Source organism: Athene cunicularia (genome assembly GCF_003259725.1).
Source record: "Athene cunicularia isolate RWA chromosome Z unlocalized genomic scaffold, athCun1 chrZ_part2, whole genome shotgun sequence".
NCBI classification, from domain to species: domain Eukaryota; kingdom Metazoa; phylum Chordata; class Aves; order Strigiformes; family Strigidae; genus Athene; species Athene cunicularia.
Genome location: NW_020799143.1, coordinates 18,399,913 through 18,412,432, shown reverse-complemented (window position 1 = coordinate 18,412,432; position 12,520 = coordinate 18,399,913). Strand labels below are relative to the sequence as shown.

The window sequence follows — 12,520 nt, the reverse complement described above, 5'->3', positions numbered from 1 at the left end:
GGAGCGGGGTCAGCCGGGGTGAGCGCACGGCGGCTGGCTGCCTGCTGGCGGCGGGCAGGGACGCCGGCTTCCTGCGGGCGGCTTAAGGGGAAACACAGGGCACAGCCGCGGCACTCCCACAGTGCGGAGAAACGCGACTTAAGCGCTGGGGTTGACCTTCCAGTTAGGGGCGTGCATTCCAAGTAGTGGAAGGATGCGCTGACAAAGGAGCTGCGGAGACTCCGTTTTGTAGTAGGTTAATAGCAGCATTAGCACCTAAAGCTCGATTTGGTAAGTGGTGAAACATGTTCGCGAGCATGCTAGTTTGGAAGTGGAGCAAGTCAGCCGAGGTTGGTGGTGGCAATGTGTTTGATAGCAGTTTGCGTTTACCTGCTTAATAAAAGAGCAGAAGTACGGGCTTTCTTTGTATTATATAGACATAGGCCTACGATATAGACGATGAGATTTTTCTTAGATTTCTCTAAGTGCATCGTGTTTTTTTCTGACTCCCTTGACTCTTGTGTAATGGCTGTAAAGCTGCATCAGTGTGAGTGTGAAGCTATTTTGTAGTCCTGAAAGGAAACTATCTGTGCCTGTAAGGTATTATAAAGGCATAAATAATACAGGGTTTTTTACCTTGAAAATGAGATCCCATGCCCACCAGCAGGCAAGCAGATGAATTTTTCTTGTTTACTTTCTCATACTCTTGGTTTGTTTATGATCCCAGAAGCTAACTAGACAAAGGCAGCTGTTAGTTGTGGTTGTCATACTAGTCTAACGTAAGTTTTTCTACTTTTGTAGTGTGAGATTTCATGATTTAAGAAAATAAGAAGAATAATACTTATTTCTTATATAGAAGCACTTCTCTATACACAGTAATCAATATACTTTAGGTGTTTTCAGCTTCTCACAAGCATTAGCAGTCAAGTATCTCTTACTGTGACTGTTCCTGAATAGGAAGAGAGCAATCTGGAAATTATGCTAAAATGTCTCCAGGTGCCATGTATAGCGCTTCTGCTAAATTTAAATTTTGGGAGGACAAGTGCCATATTCTTATGTGTCCTCAATTTGTAGCAGATTGCTTGATTACTGTGTTCCGATTTTATTGCCCTTGGGAATCAAGGATTTTGCTGCTGTTCAGTTTTTCTACTAACCTTGCTTTTCAGAGGTTAACCAGCAGCGAAGGTGAAGTATTTTTATTCCTAACCTCGGCAGTTCCTGGCAGAGTTACCATTGTCTGCCTTCGGGAGGCTCAGAAGTCTTGCTAGAACTTTATTAAGACAAAGGATCTAACTGGCTTCTTTTTTTTTCTTTTTTTTTCTTTTTTTTTTAAATGCGTAGGCTGTGTAATAGAACATATTCAACATTTGTAAATCTAATTTCTCTTGGAAGAGTAAGGCTTATTTCAGAAATGCTTTTTAGATTCTTGGTTGAAGTGGCCATTGCACACATGTTCTTGCCAGCTAGTACTTAGTATTGGGTTTCATACACAGTTTAAGGAGTATTCACAGTGTTGTTTTGGAAACTCCTTCTAAAGATAGGAATGCAGACTTTAAATGGCTGCTGCCAATACTTCAGGGATTTTTATTGTTTTTTTTGACAAATGTGAGAGTAGGAACTGTTAATAGTGGAATTAGCATCAAAATTAATGAGATCAACATTGCTGATAAAGTGGGGCTCTTCTGCTGGTGTTGGGGGGAAAAAATAATCTATGTTATTTGCCAAAGCTGTTCAGTAGACATGAACTTGGTCTTGCTTATTCTGCATATCCCTGTTAGTGCTCAGAGGTTGATATTAAAGGGCTTTTTGGCTGTCAAATTGGATTTGGTCATAACTTACCATTGTGCAGCTTTGTGCCCAACAAGTACATTATTTCTCAGTATTACTATGATGACACTTTTGCTTCTCTTAAAGGTTCATAACATTACTTAGCAATACTGTTGCAGTACTGAATGGTATATTAACATCCATATAACCCTCTTTAAGAATGCTGATACCACTTTCAGGGTGGGGGTGAGGGGTGTAGGGTAAGCAGACATACTTTAATTCTATAACCCCATAATTGATTTTGGTGAAATGCCAGCTCCTAATGCAGTTCTTGGTTTTATTTACAGCATCAAGATGACTCAGGAGACAAACCAGACCCCAGGGCCCATGCTGTGTAGTACAGGATGTGGATTTTATGGAAATCCTAGGACAAATGGGATGTGTTCAGTTTGCTACAAAGAGCATCTTCAGCGACAGCAGAATAGCGATAGAATCAGCCCAATGGGTAAGGGTGTGGGGCTTTGGGGTTTTTTTAATACTTTTAAACTAAAACATAGAAGGTGACAAGGAATCCCAGAACATTTTTTCAGGAGAACTTCTGAAAACTCTCTATTAAAACAATGAATATCAAAGAGAATACTACTTTAAATCACAGTAAAGATGAAAGATAAAAATTCTGTGTCGTGTGTTCTGGTCCATTTGGCATTCAACCATAATTGCTTTCCGTCTCTGTTAGTATATTCTTATACAATGTCTGTATTTTGATAACTATATTTAGCCTGTATTTTAAGTAAGAAGTAGTATGCAGAAGCAGTGAAAATTGTATGCAGACTGTTCATATCTGTATACAAGACTGTTTGGCTAACGTATTCTACAAATTTTTCATAATTAACTTGTCAAATTCTTGTTACATAGGAACAGCCAGTGGTTCAAACAGTCCTACCTCAGACTCTGCATCTGTACAGAGAGCAGACACTAACTTAAACAACTGTGAAGGTGCTGCTGGCAGCACATCTGAAAAATCAAGGTAAGATAAAGGTATTACTTTGAGGTTTGAATGAGCTGTGAGTGTGCAGCATGTGGAAGGTCTGCAGCAGTCCTGCCCTATTGCAGTGAGTTTCTGCAGAGGAAAAAGGGACAGTCTGCCTCACAGTGCTTTATGAATCTGTGTAAATGAGAACTGATTAAAATATTTGGTGTTTGACTGATGTATTTGATTTATCTGGAGAGTAAGCTACAGGTTTTCCCTTTTTCTTCTAAGGAAACTAAAATAGAGTAAACAATGTGTTCTGAGGATAGTAATTGAATGGGTAGTTTATTAATGGGTCTGGACAGTTTAAACTTTTATTATGAATGCAAAACTAATGTAAACAACATGTTTCACTGTACTTAAACAGAAATGTGCCTGTTGCCGCTTTGCCTGTAACACAGCAAATGACAGAAATGAGCATTTCAAGAGAGGAAAAAGTAACACTGAAAACAGAGACTGAGCCAGGTATGTTTGCAGAGTTAACAGCTGGGTACAGCTGGGGACTTAACAGAAGCTGTTGGTTTGTTTACTTTCTAAGTAGGTGTCTCCTGTTCTGGTGTGTTGGTCTTGAGGAACTGTTAAGGTCTTTGTTAAGGATGCTTTTCGAGTACTCTCTTAGCAGAATGGAGAAAATGGGACTAGTGCCACAATAAAGGTAGTAAAAAAACCTGACAGCCGTGAGGGTGGTTTTGGCTCCCAGACTATTTTGAAAGTAAAGCACTCTAAAATTCCATTTGGGTGAAGTGCTTAGTTTCTAAGTAAAAGGTTAGGATTTCTGTGTATTACCTGGCAGTACAATTCCTGCTGACTCATGGCAGTCAAAATGGCTTGTTGCATTTGAAGAATGGAGTTCTTAATAAACTCCATTCTACAGAAGAGTGAGACTGGGGTGAAGGGAATAATGGAGTTTAAAAATACTAAGAAAAACTGTTTAACGAAAGCATTGCTTTGCAGTTCTAGGATACTTGCAGCCTTATTTGCTGGGTGTGAATTGTCAGTTTAAGTATTAGTCTTGTACTGGAAGTTTTTAGAATGTAAACTCTTGGAGGGAGGGCAGGAAGGGGACAGCTTCTTACTTACTAGTGAGTGATTGAATTCATATAAATTTGAGCATATGTGTATCTTAACAAACTTGTTCCATACTTATGCATATCAACACTTCTTTTAAAATTAACAGTTCTGAATATCTTAAAACGCTAAAAGCTGATGTTTAGTAGGAAGTCTGACTCAAGCTGAAGATAAAATTTAATTTTCTTAAGTTTTAAAGTCAGATGAAAATTGCAGCAGATGCTGCTCAGCACTCTAAGAATGGTTTTGATCTAGATGCATCTTTGCCAGCAAAGACTGCTCTCATGCCTGTTATTTAATTCCTCAGTATTTGTTCAGAAGACTTTATCATTTGCAGTAAGTCACGCTTAGTCAGGATCCTGTGACATGAACTTAAGTACAATGATAGAATATATTGTTTTTTTCATTAAGTACAGACAAATATTTGCAAGTATTAACTTCCTGTCATCTGAAGAGTCTTTCTGTATGTAACTAAGAAGTAATTTAGACTTTGCTACAATATTTATAAAATCATCTTTGTTATAATTTCCTACCTGAAATGTGTCAAGCAGGAAAGAGGAATACATAAAATGGTGGCAGCAGTGAAGTAATGGGTGACTTTACCCTTACTAGAACTGCCAATAGAATTTGTCATTTTGCCAGATGAAAGGATAATCTTCAGTTATTGTTGACGTACTACCTGGTTTTCTGGTACTGTGGGTCAACTCTATAATAGTGTCACACAGCACTGTACTGATTGGAATAGGGGAAGAAAATCCAAAAGCCTCTCAAGATACTTACATATTGTAAATAATCTCACAGATTCAAACTATTAAAGGCTGTCACAAGTTTGTGTAGAGATGACTAGAAAAACTACAAGAGAACTTATCTGTGTCTGGAAAAAAGCTTGTGGATCATAACTGCCTTCCTGAGTACATACCTATAAGTTCGTGAGACAGCCTTAGATGCTGTAATGCCCAAGTTCCTTTTTAAGTGTTATGTTTGGCACAGATTGTAGACAGCATAAGATAGTGTCCTTACATACTATTCTTAGGGTTTGTTGGACATCTAAAATACACTGTTGCCTATCTTCAGTGGCAAGAGAAGCTGGCCTAAACCTTTTATAAAAATCAGTCGTGTCTGGACTAGTTGCATTTTCTTCTCCAGCTTTTTCCATCAGCATCCAATGTCTTTTGGTCTCTCCTCTTAAGAAGGAACTGAAACAATGGTAAAGAATTCAATTGCCTCATAATGAAGGTAATACTTTGTGAGGTGTAATTCTCTTAAGTTAAGCCCACAGTCAGGGAATTGCTAATGTAAACACAGTCTAGTTGTAAGCACAGTCTGACCCTAGTAACTGAATTTCATAACCATCTATAGGAGAGTAACAGATCACAAACAAACAATGTAGCCTTCAAGCAAAGTAGCTTGCTCTTCTTTTAATGTCAGCAGTATGATGTAAGATTCCCTTCTGCCAGGTTGTCATGGCTGAATGAAACTTTGGATATTTCCCTTACAAAACAGAAAGTTAAAAATAGAATTACATCTGGTCAACCAATCTATTTTTTTACCAGTCTGTAGCATAAAATTATAGTTGCTTACTGTTGGAGTTGAAGCAACTGACTTGCAAAGATGGTGAAGTTGAGAACAATGAAGCTTAATAGATTTATTTTTCTTGATTGTTGTTGTTGTTGTTGTTTTCCTTCACACAGGTTGAGGTTGCAACCTGTATTCTTATTCAGAACAAATTCAGTGCCGAGACAATTAATTGCATTTTAAGATTTGAAGGAAGAAAGGCATGTTGGATGTAACTGGTCTAGTTGGTTGTAATTCACATGTCTAATGTGCTATGTTTTCTTATAACTTAGTTTCTTGGTTCAGCTGTAATTGAATAGTGGCATGTGTTCAGTGCAGTTGTGTCTGAACTGCTCATAAATCAGAGAAATCTGAAGGCCTTTATGTCCAAACTGAATTTTCGTAAGTGAGCACTATTTACAAAATACTTTTGATAGAATTTTGGTAAACTTTTACACTTCTTATGGTTTCTAATACAGTCTTGACCGAAGTCAGATTATACCCAAAGCATTCTAGAAATACGATTTATAGTTGCTTTTTTTAACATGCTGAGATGCAGGAATTAAGTGCAAAACCTAGCAAACTTCTTTCCTTTCCTTGTGTTAAGCTATAAGAGCAACATATCTACCAAATTGGTGAGGCATAGTGGAGACCTTCTTTAAGACATGTGATAGCTTGTTGGGTTTTTTTTAAGCAGGTATTTAAATGTAAATAAAAGATCTGTAGAAGAAATAAAATTGAGTTATAATAACCATGAAAACTAAACTGGTTTGAACGCAAGTATGCTTAAACAATCACATTGTTTCAAGTTAGAGCATATTTTTAACATTTTGTTGTACTTTTTTTAATGTCATCACCTTACTGAATGATGAGCTTCTGGTCAGGTCTGTCAGTGTTTCCAGATGTAATTAGTAGCAGCATGTGTATCAGAAGCTTGGGGTTATTTTTTTGTTTTCTGAGGGTTTTTTTGAACCCAGTAGTAGCCCTGTTCCAGGGAGTAATGTGATTAACTATAATTTTGTGGAGCCACAGTTGCAGAGTAGCCCTGCTTATAAGGAAAGTGAACCAGAAATCAAGCTGTCATCCTGTGTAAACTGCATATTTAAAAAAATACACAAATACTATTAACTTTATAATTCCATACATATTGTAGCTTACACTTTGTGTTCCTGAATCTCAGCTTCAGAAGATAGCAGGCAATGGTGGTTGGCTTGCTTGTCTCTTGGCTTTCTACCAAGCCAATATAATTAGTTATTTTACAGCTGTCCTACATTCAGGTTGAGACCCTGTTAGGGTTACCTTCATTTGTATTGTAGATAGAACCAGTGTGTACTATCTGTGATGTGTACAGTGGGTTGCAGGTAGTATTATGAGTAAGATAGAGAGTAGACAGCTAGCTTATAAAATAAGGTAGGCTCAAAATGGTAACTGTATGGTATTCCTTAGATCTTGTTGTAATGAGTGCCTTGTTAATTCTGATTTGTTTTCACCCATGGCTGTAGTATTTTAACAGTGTTGCTATCTGTAGACAGTTCCTTTGTGGCTGTTGGTAAAATTGCTATAAAAACTGTGTCTGGTATGGAAAAGATTTAGCTCATCTTCATGTTTCCCATGTTTGCTGTAGTTTCAGTGAATGCTCCTGACTGAAACAATTCTGAAATGAAACCAGTAGTCTCTTCTAAGCCCTGACACTGTCCACCTTGGAAAATAATACTGCGGACCCAACTGTTGCTCCTGTGCTTGTTGGTGATAGGATGCTATTATTATCTTTAACAGCAATACACCACAGCCATCCAAGTCTTCATAGTGACCAAATTAAACCATATTTCAGTGTGATGCTGGAACTGGGTTATCTTTACATTTTATTAACGCAGCAGTAAAAATACTCAATACACGTTAGAGCTGGACATGTGGAACATGAGTTGCATAATGCAGAACATTTCTATTCCCTTTCTTTGGCATGAAATTAAAAGTTACGGAAGTTTTTTCTGCAGCCTTTCATCATGGGCACCTGGGTTGGCATAGCAATTGTAGTTTGAAGAAGAAAGTATTTACTCTCAGAAATCTTGATAAAGCATAATAAATACTGTCCATCTTTTAGGACTAAAATTTTATTTACATGTCTACTATGTTAATATACAATGTAAGTACTGCAAAATCTCTGGCATAGCTTTCTGCTCTGGTATAGCAGAAGTGCAGTCTGAGTTCTTTCTGATTACTTTTGACTTTACATTTTTTTCTCTTTTAATTTTTCCAGTTCTTACATGTTGAATGTTGGGGTTAGCTGCATCAAGTCAAAATCAATTATTTTTTTCTATGCTTTTATGACTTTGTTCTACTGCTATGCTTAACACTTACTAGTGCCCTCAAAGTCATGATGTTGAAGCTGTTGGGATCTTATTTTGGTTAAATTTTTACTCAGAGAAGCTTCTAAAAACTTTGGTGTTACTTTCCTAGACCTTTCTAGTTGCTTTTGATAGGGAGAGGTTTAAAAAAGAAATACTGCTTTATTTTCATCAGATTTTGTTCAACTGAAGCATTGTATTAATTTCTTTCCAGTGTGAAATCTCAGTGTGAAAATACCTAGGGTAGGCATGCTCTTTTTCAGCAGCCATACTGGTTTAGATGAGGAGAACTATTGTCATCTTTGAAAATCCTGGTTTTGGAGTGGTTTTTAATTTTGAATGGCAGTCCCACATAGTTAATGTGGCTTAATACATTGGGGTCTGAGAAGAGCTTTGTTCTCCAGTTTCTAGGACCTTTCTGCATATAGGTTGAGTAGCTGTCATGCTGTGGCATGTGACTAACTTCTCTCATCAGTAGACTTGCTGTTCCCACATGCCTTTTGTAAAGATGCGTCTTATCTTCAGACTACACGTGAAGGAAATTTTCCAAAATTCATGATGCGATGTATGTATTTGTATGGGTTTTTTTCAGGCACCTCTCCAATACTAGGAATATGTTAGTCTTTATCACCTATCCGCTAGAATAATAGTCTTCCTTGTGTATGATGGTAATACATCTTACAGTATCTATGGGTAATAATTTCAGACCAAAATAATAGTTCATAAAGGCCTGCCCAGTTCTGAAAATCTGTTGCTCCTAAGTTGGTTTTTTTTGGCCTTGTCATAGGAGAACTGGTCTGGTAAAATTCAAGTAAAGTAAACCTGATCAAGTAAAATAAAAGGTAACCTCTTGAGCTAAAAGTTTGGAAGGGAAAAGACCAAGGTAATGGAGAGGGGTACATGCCAAGAGGAGCACTGTTAAAGTGAAAACCTGTTTTAGTGATGAGGGGTTTGCCTCATCAAAATGCTGTTACTGAGGAAGCAGGTCTGCAGGTGTCAGTATCCACTATTTTCCAACTTTCAGCATTTTTCAGTTATTCACTCTGGTGATCAGACAGCAATCATTTAAAGCACTTTACCTGATGATTAACACTGGTTTCTGGTATAAAATTAATTCAGTGCATTGAGCACTGGAGTTGTACTCACCCAGTTGGATTTCGCTTCTGTGCTAAAGGAAACCTTTTGTGATAAGAAATTGTTAGGATAGTATCTGATGCATTTATATTGGCTCCTCTTATCATGGCAGAACAACTACAGTTCACAACATTTTTCATCTGAGCCACTAGGCTGGTGAAAAAGGATCTTTGTTCTGAGCTTTAAGGCGGGGGCAGTGTATGCCACTTTGCCTCTGTCCTAGTCATTACTCACGAGCACATTTAAGAAGATTTAATGTGATAAATACTCATCAGACTTAACTACTGGCATAAAAGAATAGGAGAGTCCTTTATCTTGTGAGTACTGCTTTTCTTTCTTGGAACATGATTTAGTTTCTGGGGAAAGGATCCTGTTCAGCAGCCCTTTCAGGAAATGTGCTGCCTCAGTTTATTAGGATCACTTTCATCACTTCTCCAGTTTCTGGGCTTCCAGTTGTCACAGTTTCTTCATACGAAGTAGGAAGTATACTTGTGGTTGGTAACATTTTCCCTTAGATGTATTTGTTCTCAGTGTCTTTGCCTATCGATCTACTAAGCTATATCTTTGTCTTGGTGATTCCTGGGAAGTTGCTGTTTCTACTTTGCTTCCTTGTTGACATGTTAGTCATGGTAAAGGTTGCTCCTCTTCTTGTTTTCATTTTCTCTTAGTGCATGTTGTGACTTAAGTTATTTAGGTCACTGTTGATTTGCCCCTTCTGCATTTTCTTTTGCATCTGATTGAAAAGACATGCATGCTCCCAGTGCTTGTATTTATAAGTTGTTTCTGATGCAGATGAAGTGTCCGCCTGGCTAGCTATACACCAAATTGCAAAATGTGAAAGCATTTCTGTTTCCTCTCTTTCATCTGCTGTGGCTTATGATTAACATTCAATTTTTAAACAGATTAGAAATATAACAAATCTAAAATGAGCTTGACAGTACTTTTGGGGAGGTGTTTGGTCTGTCTTAAAGTCATAGCTGATGGCTGTTAGGAAAGGTGCACAGTATCCAACGGGTTTATGCTATTTGTGATACCACTTTAACCTGGTTTTTTTTGGTCACAGGCTCTCAAATAGATAACTGATACTGAATACTGCTTCCTTGGGATTTAAAGACAAGTTCAGAGAATCATATCTGTTCATCTAGAAAATATTAATCATCCAGAAAAATTATTTTATCAAAAAACCCAAAAGCAGCAGCAGCAATTACTTTAAGAAGTACCAATAGCAGTAGTGATTGTAGTGTTAGTGCTGTAATAGTTTTCTTTATCCCTCAGACTTGGCAAAATAGAACTGACACTGAACATTTTTAGAAGAAGATGCGTGCAAGGTGACAAAAAATAAAGGTAGTAAATGGCCTTAGTTCTTCATTAGGATTGTTGCTGTAATGTATGCGAAAATATTGACAAGCATTGTTTTACTGCATGAAATTTTTTGGTGATGAGCACTGAAGGCTCCTTGTTACCTCTGACAGCTTGTCACTTTTAAATCTTGTTTTAGATTTTGAAGTCTTCACTCAGGACTCTTATCATATGGTGAATTGTGAGACTTTCAGTGTGTTAATGGTAATCATGAGCTGGTTTTTAGAACATGGTTTTATAACCTATGAACATGGTAATGCAAATGCCATTTTAAACAAGTATGAAGTGTAAAGATAGAAAAACAGTAAACATAACTGTTTTCTTCATGTCTGGAAAAAAATCCACTTTTCATGTGATACACTTACTGATTCAAAAGAATCTCAGCTAACAAATCCTATTTGTGGTCTTGAAGTTGATGGCAAGTAGGTCCTTAAAGCTTATATACTCCATTTATTCTGGAATGCATTTTGGAGTTTGTTCTATTTTAGAACAATAAATGTCATTATAAACTGGGAGTGTTCAAGAAAGCTGTACCAGGAGTAAGTGTTAGTTGTGTACAAATACATGTCTCAGCTCTTCTCTGTTCCAGCTGGGATATAAAGAGGATATTCAAAAAAAGTTTGAAAACAAAAAAACTTTTTTAAACAAAATTACCAGATTCACAAAAGTTCACAAAAGGACAATTTTTTATCCTTCAGAGAACTTAAGTAAAAGGTGACTCAGGTTTGTCTGAAAGTGTTCGTGACAGAAGCAATAGAAAAATTACTCATTTTGACTATACCTGTTTGAACGCTAAAGCTGAATACAGTATAAAAATACAGATATTCAATATAAATTACTTCAAATTACTGGAAGTGTCGAAAACATGAGGGCTCTTTTGAACTGTGTGCTTGCTAGCTTGCTGTCTCTCTGAACTGTTTTAGGCATCTGACTTCACAAATGTAGTGGCAGAGTAATCCAGTACTATGATAGTAGCACATGACTGAATTTCTTTTGTTTCTAAAATATGTTCCTATTAGTTATATTCTCTACAGGTATTCCCTCTGTTCAGCAACTTTTTAGCTGTGACAGTCTCATTACTGTTTAAATGTTACTTGATCATATGATTTTTGAAATATTGGATGGGTCCATGGAACTTCAGGAGTGCTTTCCAAGCCCTTAATATCTGTATACACCTGTATAGGTGTAACAAGTGCCTTATTTTCTGGCTGGTGGAACTGTGGGGAAAATCTCATTGTCTTATGTAGAGACAAAAGGCAAGATAGAGTACCTAAAAATCCTTATTCCTGGTTTTATACTTTTGTAGATGAGTCTATGTAGTACTTTAGACAGCAAACACTGGGGTCTTAGTAGGGGGAATCAATCCTTAAGAAATGCATGCATGCAATTATATAGCTAGTGAAGTCAAGAAAATAAAACTTAACCTTTATTTCCTTTGCTTGCTTTAACAGTTGTTACTCAACCAAGCCCATCAGTTTCTCAGCCTAGCACATCACAGAGTGAAGAGAGAGCTCCTGAACTGCCCAAACCAAAGAAGAACAGATGTTTCATGTGCAGGAAGAAGGTTGGCCTTACAGGTATGAGAACACTTTGTCATTTTGAACAGATCTGATTAGTTGTCTCTTGCTAAATTAAACTTGATGAAATATCTGTACCATTAAATTTACTTGCTTCTTCAGAATCCAAGCAACTTAGTACATTTTTCTTGCTCTGCCTGTAAATGTAGACAAACATATCCCCTTTGTAGTGACTAAGGCCTTAATGTACAACTTAATTAGACATGAAGCTTCCTAGTGATGTTGATTCTTTTTCTGTGAACAGGATTTGACTGCCGATGTGGAAACTTATTTTGTGGACTTCACCGTTATTCTGACAAGCATAACTGCCCGTATGATTACAAAGCAGAAGCTGCAGCAAAAATCAGGAAAGAGAATCCAGTTGTTGTGGCTGAAAAAATCCAGAGAATATAAATTAACCTGCTTGCAAAAAGACTGACTTTGTTTAAATATATCCTAGAAAAACACAAAAGAGCAGGTGCATGGCCATTTTCCTTTGTTCTCCAAAGCTTTACTTTCAGTCTTGTCTGTCTTAATGATATTTCAGAATGTTTGGATGTTTGTTACAGGCAGAATTGGATAGATACAGCCCTTGAAAATATATATGCCCTCACTAGAGTATAATTGGATGATCAGAAACCTGCACAGGAATACACAGCACAGAGGACAAACTCTCTCGTTCACATGTGCCAAACAGACATATGCTATCTGCAGATTTGCAGCAGATC

The 12,520-nt window shown here is 37.2% G+C and overlaps 1 protein-coding gene across 3 annotated transcripts; it reads left to right on the top strand.

The window, feature by feature from the left end:
• Positions 1-6: 6 nt before the first annotated feature.
• ZFAND5 (zinc finger AN1-type containing 5) lies at positions 7-12,225 on the top strand. Of its 3 annotated transcripts, none has more exons than XM_026866346.1 (6): positions 7-18; positions 2,094-2,251; positions 2,662-2,773; positions 3,144-3,241; positions 11,688-11,813; positions 12,058-12,225. In XM_026866346.1, exons 2-6 carry the CDS (start codon positions 2,101-2,103, stop codon positions 12,204-12,206), a joined length of 636 nt encoding a protein of 211 aa, XP_026722147.1. In that variant the 5' UTR covers positions 7-18; positions 2,094-2,100; the 3' UTR covers positions 12,207-12,225. The 3 variants fall into 3 exon arrangements, with proteins under 3 accessions (XP_026722147.1, XP_026722145.1, XP_026722146.1); XM_026866344.1 differs by lacking the exon at positions 7-18 and adding an exon at positions 46-221 and having other exon boundaries at positions 2,091-2,251; XM_026866345.1 differs by lacking the exon at positions 7-18 and adding an exon at positions 46-231.
• The last annotated feature ends 295 nt before the right edge of the window (positions 12,226-12,520 follow it).